This window comes from Emys orbicularis, chromosome 3 (assembly GCF_028017835.1).
Source record: "Emys orbicularis isolate rEmyOrb1 chromosome 3, rEmyOrb1.hap1, whole genome shotgun sequence".
NCBI lineage: Eukaryota > Metazoa > Chordata > Testudines > Emydidae > Emys > Emys orbicularis.
The window spans coordinates 150,369,734-150,388,072 of NC_088685.1; the positions used below are offsets into that span (position 1 = coordinate 150,369,734).

Consider the following 18,339-nt stretch of genomic DNA (forward strand, 5'->3'; position numbering starts at 1 on the left):
GAGTGGCACGCTGCCTGCCCGGTGAGAGGAGGAGGAGGGGCGGAGGGGCCGGAAAGCGCCACGCTGTGGGAAGAAGCAGGGGAGGAGGGAAGCTTGGCTGCCGCAGGACCAAGCTTCTGCTTCCTGCCCCCGCAGGGGAGAGCGGTGGGGAGGGGGTCCCGCCCCCCCGCCTCCCCCCTCTCCCCTGCGGGGGCAGGAGGCAGAAGCTTGGTCCTGTGGCAGCCAAGCTTCCCTCCTCCCCCGCTTCTTCCCACAGCATGGTGCATTCCGGCCCCTCCCCCTCCCTGCCGGCGATGGCCCTTGCGAGGGGGAGCGGAGCAGAGCCGAGCGGCAGCGTGCTCGCTGCTCCGTAGACCAGGCAGAGAGAGGTAGGGACGGGCCTTGGGGAAGGGGGTGGAACAGGGCATATCCCTCCCAGCCCCCTGCCATGAGCCGCTCAGGGCAGGGGGCTGGGAGCACCCCCACGAGCCGAGCACCCCCACACACACCCCAGCCCTCTGCCCTGACCTCCCCCCAACACCCAGCCTTCTGCCCTGCACCCCAACACCCAGCCTTCTGCCCTGCACCCCCCACACACACCCCAGCCCTCTGCCCTGACCTCGAGTTGCCCCCAACACCCAGCCTTCTGCCCTGCACCCCCACACCCCCCAGCCCTCTGCGCTGACCTCCCCCCAACACCCAGCCTTCTGCCCTGCACCTCCACACACCCCCAGCCCTCTGCCCTGACCTCCCCCCAATACCCAGCCTTCTGCCCTGCACCTCCACACACACCCCCAGCCCTCTGCCCTGACCTCGAGTCACCCCCAACACCCAGCCTTCTGCCCTGCACCTCCACACACCCCCAGCCCTCTGCCCTGACCTCGAGTTGCCCCCAACACCCAGCCTTCTGCCCTGCACCCCCACACCCCCCAGCCCTCTGCGCTGACCTCCCCCCAACACCCAGCCTTCTGCCCTGCACCTCCACACACACCCCAGCCCTCTGCCCTGAACCCCCCCCACACCCAGCCTTCTGTCCTGCACCTCCACACACCCCCAGCCCTCTGCCTTGACCTCGAGTTGCCCCCAACACCCAGCCTTCTTCCCTGCACCTCCACACACACCCCAGCCCTCTGCCCTGAACCCCCCCCCCACACCCAGCCTTCTGTCCTGCACCTCCACACACACCCAGCCCTCTGCCCTGACCTCGAGTCCCCCCAACACCCAGCCTTCTGCCCTGTACCCCCACACACCCCCAGCCCTCTGCCCTTACCCCTGAACTCCCCACACATCCAGCCTTCTGCCCTGCACCCCCACACACACCCAGCCCTCTGCCCTGACCCCTGACCCCCCCCACACACCCAGCCTTCTGCCCTGCACCCCCCGCACCCGCCAGCCTTCTGCCCTGACCCCTGAATCCCTCCACCCCCCCGGCCTTCTGCCCTGAACCCCCCACATCCCTCTGAAACCCCCCCCACACACCTAGCTTTCTGCCCTGCACCCTCTGCCCTGACCCCTGAACCCACCCCCCCCCCCAGGTCTGGGGTCCCTGCTGCTGGCCCCTTGCCAGCCGGCGTCCCAGCCACAGGCCCCGCTCAGCCCGCTGCCGGCCTAGGTGAACAGAACCCCAGGCTGGCAGCGAGCTGAGCAGGCTGGCAGCGAGCTGAGCAGGCTGGCGGTGTAAGATCAGCATTTTAATTTAATTTTAAATGAAGCTTCTTAAACATTTTGAAAACCTTGTTTACTTTACATACAACAATAGTTTAGTTATATAATATAGACTTATAGAGAGAGACCTTCTAAAAAACGTTAACATGTATTGCCGGCACGCGAAACCTTAAATTAAAGTGAATAAATGAAGACTCGGCACACCACTTCTGAAAGGTTGCCTACCCCTGGATTATACCCTTAAATGCCTGGGAATTAGAGGAAAATACACCCATTGGTGTTTGCCTGGTTCAAGTTTAATTAAAGCCTTTTTCGTGTGTGTTTTATTATGAAGGTGGTCACTCATTGTAGTTTTTATATGCATTTGTAAATGGGATAAATTAGAAGCTGCTTGTAAAATGTCCCAGATTTAATCTCTAATGGCTTTTAACCAAGACTCAACAGGTTGCAAGAAATTTAGTGGTGTTTTATGTTAAGACACCATTTACAATTTTACTATTAACTAAATATTTTTCATGGGTCCCTTACTCTGATTTTTGGATGACGATGATTGATAACATTTTGTTTAAAAAAAAAAATTAGTCCAAAGGTTGGTCTGCTGTTAATGATTTGGTATTTTATATCAATCACATTTTCTAACTTTGTTTATACAAACATCAACTATATATTGCACTCTCAAACATGGTTCATAATAATGTAAATCATATTACAGTAGGAATATGTTTTAACATCTGTATTTTTCCTGTGCTTTAAAAGAACACATAAGAGTGGACCCTGAGAAACTGGTGCATTTTTATCGTGCTTTAAGAAGAATAGAATGTGGCTGAATCTAGTAAATGTTTAATCTGTATTAATGGATCCTTAATTTAAATTTATTACTATTTGGCCTCCAGTAAAAATCTTAAGACTCCAAAAAAGTCCACTTTCAGTTTATTAATTCCAATATTGTTTTACTAATCCAGGGCCCAGTCCTGCCACATGTCTCAACTCTAAAATCAATGGAAATTGAGGGAACCCAGGTACCTTCTAGGAGATGTTTAGCAGATTGCAGGACTGGGTCCCAAAACTTCTAAGATGATTCTATGTAAATCCAGTCTTTTCAAAGTTTGCCTGCATTTTGTAGGTTTTAAAAGCTTTGCAACCCCAAGTACATTGTTTCCCTGTCCGTAGCAAATCATTTTGGGGGATTAATCAAGTTTCTTGATATAATCATAGTGGTGGGCCCATGAATAAGAACTGTTACTATGGACGGTGTGCTGTAAGGTCATCTTTGCTCTGGTCAAATGTAGAACAAAAGAAACCTTTTTCTAAAAATACCTGATAATGGGGACATCTCCTCTGACTATTTCAACAGGCTTTCAAATTTAATTCACTCTCAATTCCTGGAATTAAGTTAATGCTTCTTTGTTCTTCGTGGTTTGTAGGGCATGATTTGGTAGTAAAAACTCATGCTTATTTGATCATTAATCAAGCTATCTCCCTCATCCCTTGTCTCCTCTGAACCTCAAATGCCACCATTGCCAGCAACAACTGCAACACTGACTTGCTATAGCAATGTGGCAGGAAGTAGTGATGGACCATTACTATGAACAAATTAAATAAACACCTCGCTGCTTTATTCTCCAGTCTCTTTTTAAAATAAATATATAAATAATTATTATTTTTTTCAAATACTGCAGGGAGCAGTCCTGTGACCTTAGCAATACCATGAATGATCAGGGACTTCTATATAAGTAATCAATGAATAATCAGTGACACTCAGCATTTGCAACAGAGTACCAAAAAATGCTATAGCAATTTTCATTTGATGGCAATGTACCAATAATAATATACTGTTATAATCCCAAATTTAGAAAAGGGGGGTAACATTTTCAAAAGCACCTAAGGGCTGGCCTACACTAAAAAGTTTTTTGCCGTTTTAACTATACCAGTATAGTTAAAAAGTAGCAAAACCTTGTAGTGTGGATGCAGTTATAACAGTATAAAAGCTCTGATACTGTATAAATTATTCTGGTTTGGGAAGCAAAGTCAGTTCTACCAGTTACGGCATCTTGATACCAGTAGAACTGTATCTACACTAGGGCTTTTACTGGTATAATGATGTTGGCAAAAAAAAAAAAAAATCACACCCTTAACTGACATAGTCCTATTGATAAAACTTAATTATAAACCAGCCCTTAGTCTCATTTTCAAAAGGGACTTAGGCTCTTAAATCAATGAAATTACTTAAGAGTTACTTAAGAAAAGGTAAAACAGACATTAGAGTGAGTCAAAAACTATGATCAGATGCAGTGTTTCTGATACGTCAATAAATTCAATTAGCTAATTTCTGGACACTGTACATTATTTTTTTTTACCGCAGTTATTCTTTCAAATAGATTTGGTTATTCAAATCTATATATGAAATAGGAAAAAATCTTTTTCCACTTAGCTATAATTATTTTGAGGGACTAGGTTTGATAAAATATCATCCACATTCTTATATTTGTAAGAGTGATGTTATTGAGTTGGGGCAGGCCAAAAATGTAAAAATAAAAAGATTTCAAATCAAATAAGCATTTGTAATGGCAATGTTTTGTTCCATATCTAAGCCCAACAGTATAATGTGGTTGCTATCAATTACTCATCCATCTAATAATTTTATAGATAATGCATTTTATCCAGGCTTCAGCCAAAGATGTCTTGGCCTAGCCAATTTGCTTTCAGGAAATTTGCAATGAAATATGTAAAATGGTTAATAGACAGCACTAGAAAGAACAGTATTCTGCTAATGTATCCTTTAAACTGGGCTCAAATTATATTTTAATTGTAACTGTATACAAAATTTTAAATTGACAAGTGTGTACACAATAGCTGAGCCACTGCACAATCTTGTTTATATTGCCCTTTTCAAACCCTCTTTTCCCCTCCACCCCTCTGCCCCCAAAACATACCTAATTTCTTCTCACCTTCCCCCTGCTCCTCCCCCCCCCAAAAAAAAGAATAGAGGCTGGCTTAAAAATTAACAGCTTTAAAAATGTTTGGGGTTCTCTTTATTTATCTTCTGGTTTGAGCATTTAGGGTTCACTCCATTTATTAGGTTAAAGCTGATTCTCTTGCATAACTCCATGAGCTGGGATGTTAAGAAAATATCATGTGGGATAGCAACAATGGACCTATAAGGCAGGAGTTCTTTGGTTTGTTCATTATCTCCAAACCTCCATATTGTCTCCATCAATAGTCATGTACCAGTAAGATACCAAACTTGCAGGCCAATCCTGCAAGATGCTAAGTGCCCCCAAGCTCTCTTGGACTTCCTGCCAGCTATATGGGTTTTCCCCACAGACTGTAGGTTTTCAGACCCTCTTGTAGGTCTGCAGGGGATTCCCTGTCAGACTAGGGATTTTCCCTTCTGAGAGGCTCTCTTCCCCATTACCCCACCTCCAAGGGAAGGGCAGCCAATTGGACCTGCTGTGCATGCTGGGTGGCTGCCTAATCCTTCAGCATGTGTCACAAGCAGCGCTCTCTCCCAGCAGAAGCTGGAGCACTCCTTTGAACTGAGAGTTACAGCTGGTCGGGAAATTGTGATGAAACAATTTTTTTTTGTCTGAAAAGCTAATTCATCAAAATCAGAACTTTTTGTGGTAACGTAACAGTGTCAACAACACTTCATCATCAGGAAATTGTTTCTCAGGTCCAGGATGGAATTTCTGGTCAAAACAAAAGAGACACCATCCCAGCCCCTTCCCTGAATAACCAATAGCCTGTGGTTAAAGCACTCAACTGCTACATGAGGAAACCCAGGTTCAAGTCCCTACTCTGCCTGATTTAGAGCAGGGACTTAAATCTGGATCTTCCACTTCACAGTTGAGTGCCATAACCACCAAGCTATTGGCTATTCGGGGGTCTCTCTTGCTCTCTCTCTCTCTTCAGCTTGAAAAGGTTTCATCCTCATTCAAAACAGGAACATTTCAGAATACCAAATCTTCATAGGATGGGAAGAGCACCTCCCATTCAACTCCACTGAGAGATACTGTGAGGTACTAAATGCCTTCTATATGCTGAGGTCTGCAGGAGTTGAGAGCTCTCTGTACCTCACAGGATCATTCCCTGCTACAGCAATGGTTTCCAGACACCCTAGCATCACTCTGCTATGCTCTGGTGTTTTAGGGTTATTACTGAAGGATGTTTTTTATTTTAAAGGGAAGGGACAGATCAAAGAGTGACCAGAGCAATAAGAATGCAGTAATATCAGCTAGACTCTCATTCAGAGTAGTTATAAGTTTAGTGTGTTAATTTTAAAAGACTGTGTACACTGCTATCTCGATAAAACGCGACCTGATATAACACGAATTCGGATATAACACGGTAAAGCAGTGCTCCAGCGGGGCGGGGCTGCACACTCCGGTGGATCAAAGCAAGTTCAATATAACGCGGTTTGACCTATAACGCGGTAAGATTTTTTTGGCTCCCAAGGACAGCGTTATATCGAGGTAGAGGTGTACTTCAAAAATGTGGAACTTGCAGTTGCAGGGGTGCAGCAAACTGTTCCTCTGAGACATGAACTCTAGCAAAGAAAGTCCCTCCATGTTAGTCTTGGGATAAAAAAAAACAAAACAGTTTGAGCACGATAGATTTGGAGAGTCATTTGTCACATTATTTTCTTGTTTGAATTAACTTGAGCTCTCTGGACTTGTGGGTAAAGAGATTCCTCCTTCTCAAACTTGCCTCCACAGTCTCATTGTAGGATGATATACCTAGGTTTGCAGCTACAGAAACTACAAGAGCAGTGAGGGGGAATGTGTACGTGTCCCTCAACAGGGGCGGCTCTATGTTTTTTGCCGCCCCAAGGCCTGGCAGTCAGGCTGGTCACGCGGATTCGGTGGCGTTTCTGCGGGTGATCTGCCGGTCCCGCGCCTTCGGCGTACCCGCCACCCAATTGCCGCCAAAGCCGCAGGACCAGCGGACCTGCCGCAGGCATGCCGCCGAAGGCTGCCTGACTGCCGCCCTCACGGCAACCGGCACGCCGCCCCCCGCGGCTTGCCGCCCCAGGCACGCACTTGCTGCGCTGGTGCCTGGAGCCGGCCCTGTCCCTCAACTCCTAACAGCCTTGGGCCAACGGTATAACTAATTCGCCCCACTGATACACCCAGGTCCTCTCTTCCTTCCAAACACAGCTACATAGGAACCTATACCCCTTTTTTTCCCCTCTCGATGGCAATGTCTAAAATCCTTTTATTATATGTAGCTTTACTGAGAGTTTTTAAAACACAAATTCTAAACACTACCTAAGTTTTAGATAGTTTAATATGCTCTGCCTCAAGTCACATGAGCCGGTATCCTTCTACTGGGTAGCCTGACAACCTGTGAGACTCGAATTCAGTGCTTGCCAAAATTACTCAAGCACCTTTTGAGCCTTTGGGCTCTTGATCTCTCTTCAGTGTCTCACTGAAGATTTCTTTCCTGGTTGCCATCGCCTCATCCTGGTGTCTCAGAGTTGCAGGCATTAATAAACAAGTCCACCTTACAGCATTTTTCATAAGGATAAGGCTATTTTGAGGCCTCCCTTGACATTTATAACCAAGGCTGTCTCAGATCTTTCACTTGAACAAGTCCATCTTGTCTTTTTTCTTCCCTAAACCACATAGTCACTCAGGGTGAGTCAGATTGTACTCTAGGTATCACAGGTAGAGCTGGGTATATGTTTTTCTTTTTAATTTGCCAAATAATGCAGCTTTGGTCAAGCCAAAACTATTTGTGACATTGACACAAATTTGTGAATAGTTCTGGCAAAATAATTTTTTGGAACTTAAGCACTATTCACAAAACAGGAGGGAGGTTTTAGGGCACTCACCTAGGAGATGACAGGCCCAAGTTCAAGTCCCTGCTCCAATGACTATTTAATTAGTCACCACTAGCAGCACTCCCCACCACCAAACTCCCCCTCTGCTTTCAGTACCCAGAAACTAAACAAAATGAGATGTTTTGTTGCGGGTCAAATAAAATGTTTCATTTGACCCAAAATGAAGTTTGTCATCAATTTTTTTGATTCAAAATTTTGCACAATTGTCGGTTTGGGTCAAACTGAATTTTTTTTCCAACTTTTCAGAACTGCCAACGAACTGAAAAATCAGTTATTCACCCAACTCAAGTCATATGAGCTGTCAGCTACTGTTTAGACAAGAACATGCTATTCTGAAAATCAAACAGGCTGGCTGGCGCCTTTGGAGAGAAATCCAAAGGTTAGTCCCTCTGCTCAAAGGCTGTCTGAATGGATTAGGCTGAGTCCACAGTCCTCTTATGACCTCCCTAAAGTCCCTGTGCCAGAAAGACTTATGACTTGTTCCACTAGGATTGGCAGCTTCCCAACCAGGCAGTCGTAACATGCCTTTATCAGAAGTTGGTAGGGCACCTATGTGGAACTCTGTCAATGCTTTCATAAACCACTATTCTCTTGACACTACACCAAGCATAAATGTTAATTTCAGGAGGGCACTGCTTCAATCACTGTTGAACAAGCAGCGCTCCTTGTCCCACCTCCTCGGGGAGGACAATGCTAGTTGTCTCCAAGTGGTGTGATTCTGTGGAGGCAACCTCAGTAAGGAGAAAAGGAAGTTACTTACCTTGTGTAACTCCTGTTCTCTGATTGTCTTGTCTCTACAGTGCCACACTGACCTTCCCTCCGCCCCTCTATTTTGGAGACTGGTTACTGTTGAAGCACCTGGAGGTAGAAAGAAACCGGAGACAGTTAGCAGGGAAAGGCTATTCATGCATGCACCCTCAATTGTCACTGCTCCTGGAGGTTTGGTGGCTGCATGCTTAGGCGTAGGACTCCAACAGTATGGGGGCAATACAGTCTGAGAACTGGAGTTGTGTGAGGTAAGGAACTCCCCTCTTCCTTGAGACCTTACTGGACATCTTACCAAACAGGTTTTTCACAGCCTTGATGATCTGATAATTTGTCATTCTGGACTGCAGTGTTACTTTAGCAATGAACTTTTTTTTATCATTAAAATTTGAAAAATACTGTTTTCTAATTTCTGTCAGCAACCTACCTCCCCAACGACCCCTAACAAGCCAGTAGTGCCACTGGAGTGGGCATCTGGAGTGCTACCAAAGCCTGACCCAACCATCATTAACAAGCACATAAGAAAGCTAGTGGATGTAAGTATTTGAGAGATTATATTATTCAAAGGGGACAGCAACTTTGCCTTTCCTGAGATTTCCAAGAGCAAGATGAATTTCTATTTTATAGTAACTTGTGATCTTCATGTTTGTACTTTAACTTTACTCTGAAAAATCAAAGATCAGGTCAGCAACCCAGTATCCGTATGCCAAAGCATAAACTTTCAGAAGAGTTTGAAGTCAGGCTTCCCTTTTTATGGGTTCTATTTGTAAAATGAGGTGCAAATGGATTTTGGCAGGCACCAGTGCAACTGCAAGCCTTTCTGAAATCTCCCCCAAGTGCAGGGCCGGCTCCAGGCACCAGCTTAACAAGCAGGTGCTTGGGGCGGCCAAGGCAGAGGGGTGGCACCTGCGGCAATTCGGGGGCGGCAGGTCCCTCACTCCCTCTAGGAGCAAAGGACCTGCTGCTGAACTGCTGTCGCCGATCGCGGCTTTTTTTTTTTTTTGCTTGGGGGCGGCAGAGATGCTGGAGCCGGCCCTGCCCAAGTGCTACAGTACCTTATGTTTGCCCTGACTTGCTGGCAAACCTCATGATTCTTGGCATCAGTGTGTTAATGCAACTTTTTGACAGCTTAAAAATCAAGCAAGTCAAATTTGTACTTCAGAACCAAAAGGGCAGAATTGATTTTTATTTTATTTTATTTTTTTGTTCAGGATCTGACAAACTTAGTCTAAATTCCCTGCCTCTCAATGAGCCATCTTCAGAGAGAAGCCATGCCTAGTTTAGCAGCATTTGGTAGCCTGAGCATTGTATTGGTGCCATCAGCAATGTTTCCAAACATCAGGAAAACAATTTTCTACTATAAACCTCAACTCCATTCTATTCTGGACCACAAGGCCAGTAGATTTTTTGTTTTTTATGACTTGGTTACATTGGTTAAGATTAGCTCACATGATCCTGTGATATCAGACCACCATAAGCCTGTGCTAATTGCGGTTGCAGCACAGTTAGGACCATCTCTTGCTCCCATTGAAGTCAATGGGAGTTTTGCCATTTATTTAAATGGGAACAGGAGCAGGGCCTTTGAGTGCAAAGATTTGGGCTGCGTTAATCCTAGAGATGAGCTATAACTAGACCTTGGTGGTTCAGATAAAATGGGAGCTGGATCTGAACAGTCCTGCGTTTTTTTGTTTTTTTGGATTTGCAAAATAAAAACTACAAGGCAATCTGTGACCCATTTCTGATTTAGACTGTCGTTGAGTGTCTGGAGCATATTGTGCATGCTGAAGGTAGCACAGTCAGTCTCTGTCTCCCACTTTAGAGGCTGATGTCAGACATGTGGGCATAATTAGGTTGAGAATTGTGCTCTGGAGCTAACGGACCAAATTCGGAAGGGCTATGTAAGGTGGAACAAATAATTTTTTCGCTAATTTAGATTCCTTTAGAACTACTTACATTTGCTCCACTGAAGTGTAACGGACTCTTAATGGGCTAATTTGCATACTGAGGAGCCAGAAGAAGACCTACATTAAAGTTAAAAAATCCCAAAACAAACTAGCACTCTATGGAAAGTAGGAGGTTTCTACTTTCCATAGAGTGCTAGTTTGTTTTGGGATTTCTTAAGGCCAGAAGACACCATCAGATCAGCTAGTCTGTCCTCCTGTACAACACAAGCTATTGAATTTCACTCAGTTTACTACTCTAATGAGCCCAATTACTTGCATTAGTGTCTGGATGGCTTTCTGGAAGATACGCTTTAGTCAGTCTTGATTTGAAGACATCAAGAAATGGAGAATCCCCCACTTCCCTTCGTAGTTAGTTCCATGAGTATTCACCCTCATTGTTAAAAACGTGTGCCTTATTTCTAATTTGAATTTGGCTTTAGCTTCCAGCCATTGGTTCTTGTCCTGACCCGCTACACTAAATCAAAGAGCCCTTTAGTACCTGGGATTTTCTCCCCATAAAGGTATTTATACACTGTAATCAAATCACCTCTTTTCTTTTTGATAAACTATATATTGAGCTCTTTAAGTCTGTCACTCAAGTCATTTCTCCAACTGTCAAATCATTTTTGTGGCTCCTTTCTGCACCTCTCCAATTTTCCCACACCCTCTTTACAGTGTGAACACCGAAACCAAATGTGCAATATTCTAAGTGTTGGTCTCACCAAGGTAATATAGAGAGGGGAAAAAATCCATTATTTCCTTGCTTATACCCCCTAAGGATTGCATCTGCCCTTTCTGCCAAATCATCACACTGGGAGTATATCTTGAGTTGCTTGTCCACTACGACCCCTAAATCCTTTTCAGAGTCAGAAACTTTCCAGCATAGTTTCCCATTCCTTGTTCCTAGACACGTGACCTTGCATTTGGCTGTATTAAAATACGTTTTGTTGGAATGGACCCACTTTGCCAAGCAATCCAGATTGCTCTGTATGACTGTACTGCCCTCATCCTTATTTAACATTCCACCAATTTTGTATCATCTGCAAATTTTTTCAGCAGTGATCTTATATCTACTTCCAGATTATCGATGACAATGTTGAATAGCATAATTTGATCATTTCCCATTGACAGCTAATTTTTTTAATCCGTCAGTTATCTAGTTCCTAATCCTTTTAATGTGTGTGCTCTGTTGATATTGTATAGTGCTAACATTTTAATGAGAATATCATGCAGTATTACTGATGGGGGCAGAACCCAGACATAGAGGGACACGGGGGCCAGCGGCAGGCAAGACACCGGCCTGTAGAGGGCACTCTGGGTTGGAAGAGCCAATTCCCAGGACGACCAGTAGATTTTTGAAATGCCTTTCAAAAATCTAAATATACATAAATCTACATAGTTGTGTTACCAACCACATCTGTAACCGTGTCAAAAAATGAAATCAGGTGGTTTGACAAGATCTATTTTTCCATAAAACTATTTTGACTTTGACATATACACCCTTTTCCCCGTTTTATGGCATGTGACTTCGAATTCCTTATGCATCTGTACAGTGGGAATGCAAATAGCTACAAAGAAATTAAATGAGTGTGGCGGGGGGAGGGTTTTGCTTACACTACCTTATGCAACCTTGTGAATTTGGGACACTATCTGTGTTTACATTAGGTGGTATGTCATAGACTGAGTGTGTGTGTTTGAGTGCAGGGGATCTGGATGTCAAGGTATTTATAAATAAAGTAGATTTATGAAGTACAGTAACTCCTCACTTAAAGTCGTCCCGGTTAACATTGTTCCGTTGCTGATCAATTAGAGAACATGCTTGTTTAAAGTTGCACAGTGCTCCCTGTGGCAGGGCAAAGACTCATTGGCACAGCGCCTCCTACTGGTCGTCCTGGGAATTAGCTCTTCCAACCCAGAGTGCCCTCTACAGGCCGGTGTCTTGCCTGCCGCTGGCCCCCGTGTCCCTCTACGTCTGGGTTCTGCCCCCATCAGTAACCCACAATCTGGGTCTCCCCACCCAGGGGAACCCCCAACCCTGTATCCTCACCTTGCCTCAGTGGCTATTGCCAGTCTCCAACTAGCCCCCCGCTCACTGGGGCAGACTGCAGTCTATAAATCACTCATCATCGGCAAGGGGGGTTGGACCAGCTGCCCCTGCCTATCTCTGGGCTGCCCCTCTGCAGCCCCAGTACCTTTCATAGGCCCTTTTCCAAGGCCTGTAGCCTGGGGTTTTACCAGGCTGGAGCTCCCCAGCTCCCTCTGCCCTTCCCCAGCCCTGCTCTACTCTACTCCTGGTACCCTGAGCTACCAGGCAGCCAGATCCTTCTCTCCCCACAGCTGGAGAGAGACTCCTCCCCAGCTCTTGGCCCACAGCCCTCTTATAAGGGCCAGCTGGGCCCTGATTGAGCTGGCCACAGCTGTGGCTGCTTCCCCTCTCAGTGTAGCTTGGCTGCTTTTAACTCTTTTTTCCAGACACAGCCCTCTCCAGGGCTGCTTTCAACCCCTGTTCTGTGGGAGTGGGGCAGCCACCCCACTACACTACCTTATAATGTTGTTTGACAGCTGCCTGCTTTGTCCACTGCTTGCAGAAAGAGCAGCCAGCTGGAGTTAGCTGGTGGGGGCTTGGAACCAGGGTGGCCCGGCAGCCCCCCCCATCAGCTCCCTGCTCCCCTAAGTTCCCTGTGTGGCAGCCGCCCAGCAGGCTATGAATTGCCGGCAGTTCAGCTGTCCCTCCCCACACTGCCATGTGCTGCTCCTGCCCTCTGCCTTGGAGCTGCTCCCAGGAGCCTCCTGCTTGCTGTGCAGGGGGGGGGATAATGTCAAAGTGTCCCCCTCCCCCCTGCTCCTGCCCCCTGCTTACTCCATCTCCATAGAGTGGGGGGAGGGGAGGGGACATGACAGGGCTCAGGACAGAGGGAGCTTGTTAGCAGCAGCTGCTGTCTCAACTTGCTGATCTACTTAAAAAGGCAATGTACTTAGAGTGGGGGCAATGCGTATCTCTCTCTTTCACACACACAGGGTGTGTGCCTCTGTCTCTGTCTGCCATGCTGTCTCCGCTCTCTCCATTCGTGCTGCCTTGTAGAGTGTGAGGCTACATTAACAACAATGTGTTAACCCTGGAGGGCTCAGTCTCATCATTTAGCAGTAAGGCGTTCCCTGGGAAATATCCCACCCTCTTCCACCCTCTGACTTCACCACCTCAACCAAGCTACACAATCATCATTGCTGTGTACAGTATTAAATTGTTTGTTTAAAACTTATACTGTGTGTTAAAACTTAAACTATATATATATCGTTTTTTGTCTGGTGGAAAAAATTTCCCTGGAACCTAACCCTCCCCCCCCCCCATTTACATTAATTCTTATGGGGAAATTGAAGTCGCTTAACATCGTTTCGCTTAAAGTCGCATTTTTCAGGAACATAACTACAACATTAAGCGAGGAGTTACTTTATTATATTGGAGAGGAGAGGAACAGCTTTGGTCATAAACTTATAAAATGTAATCAAGAACATCTGTAATACGGAAAAGAAAGTGTTTTATGGGTGCGTGGTGTTTTACCAAGTACATGATGCAGGATGAAAAGGGTTACGTTGTATGGTGCAAGAGGGGAATGATTTGACAGCATGTGTGAATAAAAGTGAGTAGGATTATTGTACGTGTGGTGGGAGCACAGCAGGATGTACATTAGGTTACTATCGAGGGCAAGTTTTCTTTGAGGAACTGGCCTTTTCCCTACAGTCTAACAGATCTGAACATGAAAGTACCAGGTACTAATAGCAGGCATTGGATTAAATTAACCAGTTCAGCAGTGTCTGATAGGGTTGGAAATTTAACTCATGTAACTGCAAAACTGAAGTGCTGTTTGGAGTCATAAATGTGCATTGACTGGATTTTATTTTGCCATTGTGTTGTCAGTGAGACAGACAATCACTTCCTTCATCTTTCAGTCTGTTTTTAGGAACTATGATCATGACCATGATGGCTATATCTCTCAAGAAGACTTTGAAAGTATAGCTGCCAACTTTCCTTTCCTGGACTCCTTTTGTGTATTGGACAAAGACCAGTAAGTTTTTATTTTTCTTTAATTTCTTTCTTTGTTTCACTGGATTTTTAAGTTAAAGAACACATAATGCCTCCCAGACCTCCAAACTTCTTATATATCTGGCTTTTCACTTAGAAACTGGAAGAGCAATGATGATTAATCTTTTACCTTTTGTTATTTTTTTAATTATTATTATTTAGCATTTATATTGCAGAAGTTCCTAGGAGCCCTCCAGTTCAGGGTCCAATTGTGCTCACATTTAGACAATCCCTGCCCTGAGGAGCTTATAGTCAAAAAGATGTGATATATCAGATGGATAAAACAAAGAAGCAGGCAGGTAGGGGCAGGGGAGATGGGGGTAACAAATAGTACAGAATGTGCACAATTCTTAGCCAGTTGGGAGTGGTTATCATAATTATCTAAATTTGATTTGGCAGTTTACACAAGCAGGTGATACTGATTAGCTAATTAAACCATTTAGAACATGTAAAAGAAGAATAGAAAATGGTACTGAAAATATCAGAGTGATGTGGTGTAAGGCTTCCCTGTTTAATTAGGCCTCTGAAAATATTAACATCTTGGTGAGGTGTGGATTTAACCCTCAATACTATAAAGCATGTCAGCATGTGAGATGTGCCATTGCTGGATCTGGACCTTGGTGTACGACTCTAAGGTCTCCATTTGAGTGATTAACATTTATTAGATGTGACTGGGGATTTTTTTAATGGAATGCAAGATACCCAGATCCTAGGCAATGAGCACCCTACAAACAGATATCTTATAATCATTTGTCTTCATGTGTAGTACCTTGTACACTTTTTCAGTTGCTTCCTCTTAAAGATGTAGCTAAGAGTGAAAAGATCCACAATAGAGCTAGTCAGAATATGAACTGGAAGGGTTTTTTGATTGATTATTTATTTGTTTTTTCCTCTGATGAAATTTGCTTGGGTTTTTGTTTTGGAGGGAGGTTTGAAATTTTGTAAAATTGCTCCAGAGTTTACAGAAAATTCTCAAAACTTTTCAACATTTTTTATTACTATCGTCTGTCAATTTTTCACAAATACAAAGGCCACTTTTATATTTTTGAAGGAAAGAGACGCAACCTCCATGTAGTTAACGATGTCCAGCCAATCAGAACCAAATTCTAAAAGGCAGGTCCCATCCAGGTACACAGCTACAGGCAAACATACAGTGTGGCTTCATGTGCTGGGGCATAGCCTCCTACCATGCTTGTTTGCCATCCTTGTTACTTAGTAAGAGTAGCCTGGACCTGTTGACTGAAACCAAGATGTAGCCTTTTCTCCAGATCTTCCTGGTCACAGATCAGGGCCAGGACATCAGAGTTGCTCTAACTTGTCCTGGTAGAGCATCTCATGAAACCCAGTGATTCTACAAGCTAAGAGCCCCAAGGGTGTTCAATGTTTAGGTGAGTTTGGGCCACTAGAGCTAAAGGCCTGACTCTTTCTATATCAAAATTATACAAACCATCTGCTTTGCACAGCTGCTCTAAAATATTTTCAGTTGGTGAAATAGAAGTCATGTCTCTCAGCCTAAAGAAAATACATGGCACACCGTGTGACTGCTGCATGAACAGTTACATCAGAACAATCACCTTGCCTGTTCTGAAGGTCTGGTATCTGATATGACCAGCCAGAACAACACTCTTGTTACACAAGAGAATCTTCCTGAATCAATGTGCACTGGTGTGGTATTGTAGGGAAATGAAGACATGGAAGTTATCTTGCTGGGCTTTAGAGTGACACTTCAAGGAGATTAATGGGAGATGGCTTTTTTTTTTTTTCTTTTTTTTTTTTTGCGGGGGGCACAGAGGAAGAGGAAAACATCAAGTATTTATTAAGGGGAGACAGCAATCGTTGGAAGAAGGGTAGGAGGCTTTTTGGGCCTAACAAGTTTTGACAGTATCCTTGTAAGTATAATAAGTATATTAATTTGGATGATCACAAAAGTACTGCTAAATCAGTTCATATGACATGAATGCTTTAAAATCAGAATGAAAGATAGAGAACAGAGCATTATCATGAGGAGAGCTGTAGCATCACCCTGGCACCTGAAATCTAGGATGAAGCAACACGCTGGCACATCTTCTGGTGCATGGGGTTGCAACACCACTCAAATTTGGCATGGCTGCCCCTCCAGCATGGACAGAGGAGCAGCTGGGTCAAATATAAGTGGCATTGCAACAGGGCAAATGGAGCCCAACGCTGCACAAATTTGGCCTGGCTACCCCCCATCAAGTCAGAGGCATGACCTCCCAGGCTAACTTGAGTGCTGCCATGATCCCATGTGCTGGATCACATCCCTCAAATTTTACCTGTGCAGTGTGAGTGCCGGGCAGGCAGTGTGAGTGAGTGGAGCCACAGGGTGGCTGGGATCTGGAGGAGCTGCCCTACCCTGGGACAGGAGTGAAACGCTGTGCTTGATGAGTACTGATGAGTGGCCGGAAGGGTCCCGTGAGGGGCTGTGGGCAAGTTGCTGGTGAGCTATGGAGTGAGTGGGGAGTGCTGAGGTGGTGAGGGTATGGGGGATATGGGGGCTGTGACTGGTGGGGTTGGAGGGTTGCTGTGAGTGGGATGTATGCCAGCCACGGGTGGGGGGTGGGCTGTTGGGATAAGTAGGGGCTGATGGAAAACTATTGCCAACCTTATCTGGCCAGCCAGTTAAATTGGTTTATGGAGTGGCCCAAACATAGCGGGAGCATACCAACAATTGTTCCCCTTATTTCAAGTTTGTACAGACTATTAATGTTGTAAAAACAATATCTTACATATTCCACCAATGGGCTTTTTGACTAACTACATGGGTGCTTTGGATGTGCCTTGCTACTTAGTTTACAGATTAGTGCATAAAAGCTGAGTTAAGCATGTCTTTTTTTGGTATGTGTGTTTGTTACTAAGGTGTGAAGTCTCATAACTGCTGTTGCACAGTTTCAGTTAGATAAAATGGACTGGTAAAATGTTGGTTGGTTATTATGGTTATGTCACACACAAGATAATCTCCCAAATCTATCTCATGGGTGAGAGAATTAGCAACTTGGGATCACTTCTGCAGGGCTCCTGCACGATAAACTTTAGCACTACAACACTGATCATATCATCAGGAGAGAAAGCCATGCCTGCTGGGCAATGAATTTAGTTTTAGCTCTTTAATAAGGGGCAACATTATCTCTTTAGAGCATCAGAGTAGAGACTTGGTTTCTCTGCCATCTCTTTTATATATTATGTTCTGTACATATGTATTCTATATGTTTTTAAACAGTTGAATCCAAAAATGTCCAAAGTGGCAACATATTAATAGATTACCCTGAAATTCTTTGAACAGGGATGGTCTTATCAGCAAAGAAGAAATGATGGCCTACTTTCTGAGGGCTAAATCGCAGCTACAGTGTAAAATGGGACCAGGTTTTATTCATAACTTTCATGAGATGACCTATCTTAAACCAACTTTCTGTGAGCACTGTGCAGGATTTGTAAGTATGTTTTTAGCACTCTCATGCTTCACATATAGACTTAATCAAACTCAGGATATGATGAACTAACACCACAAAGAGGAAATGGGCCCCAAACACTAGTAAGGAAGAACAGTGTCTTCATCCTGGCCTAATATCTCAGTACAATGAGACGCTGAAAATGTTTACTCTGTGCTGTCCATATTTTCTTCCTTTGGCTTTTGGGTGTTTGAGTTTTAAGACTTTCTCTTTGGGAAAGAGAGGTGATGGCCAAGGAAATAAGGGACTGGAGATTCTTGGAGAATCCCTACAGAGAGCTTATCTACATGGGGAGCTAAACCATTCAGAAGTAAAGTGGCCTTAGTTAAAGCTAAAGTGAATTAAGACCACTTCTGAATGAGAGCATCCACACAGGGGTTTAATGAACTTTACATTCACACTTTTAATGCACTTCTTTTAAATTTGCATCTTTAGTTAATTCAGTTTACCTTCTGGTGTAGCCAGTCCCAGAGAAAGTGGGTGTGTGGAGCAGAGGATGTGGATGAAGAAGAGGCAGAACTTTTTTATTAAATTGCTCTTGGCACCATAACTCTGCTCAGATTGAGAAGAATGTTAAAAAAAATTCCAATAAATCAA

General features: G+C 44.5%; 1 protein-coding gene across 1 annotated transcript in view; it reads left to right on the top strand.

Annotated features, from left to right (window-relative positions):
* Positions 1-18,339, top strand: part of RASGRP3 (RAS guanyl releasing protein 3) — a 55,749-nt gene that overhangs the window by 27,730 nt on the left and 9,680 nt on the right. The window contains exons 10-12 of the mRNA XM_065401470.1: positions 8,671-8,787; positions 14,143-14,258; positions 17,577-17,724. Of these exons, the coding sequence (XP_065257542.1) occupies positions 8,671-8,787; positions 14,143-14,258; positions 17,577-17,724 (381 nt within the window). The remainder of the gene's footprint in view (positions 1-8,670; positions 8,788-14,142; positions 14,259-17,576; positions 17,725-18,339) is intronic.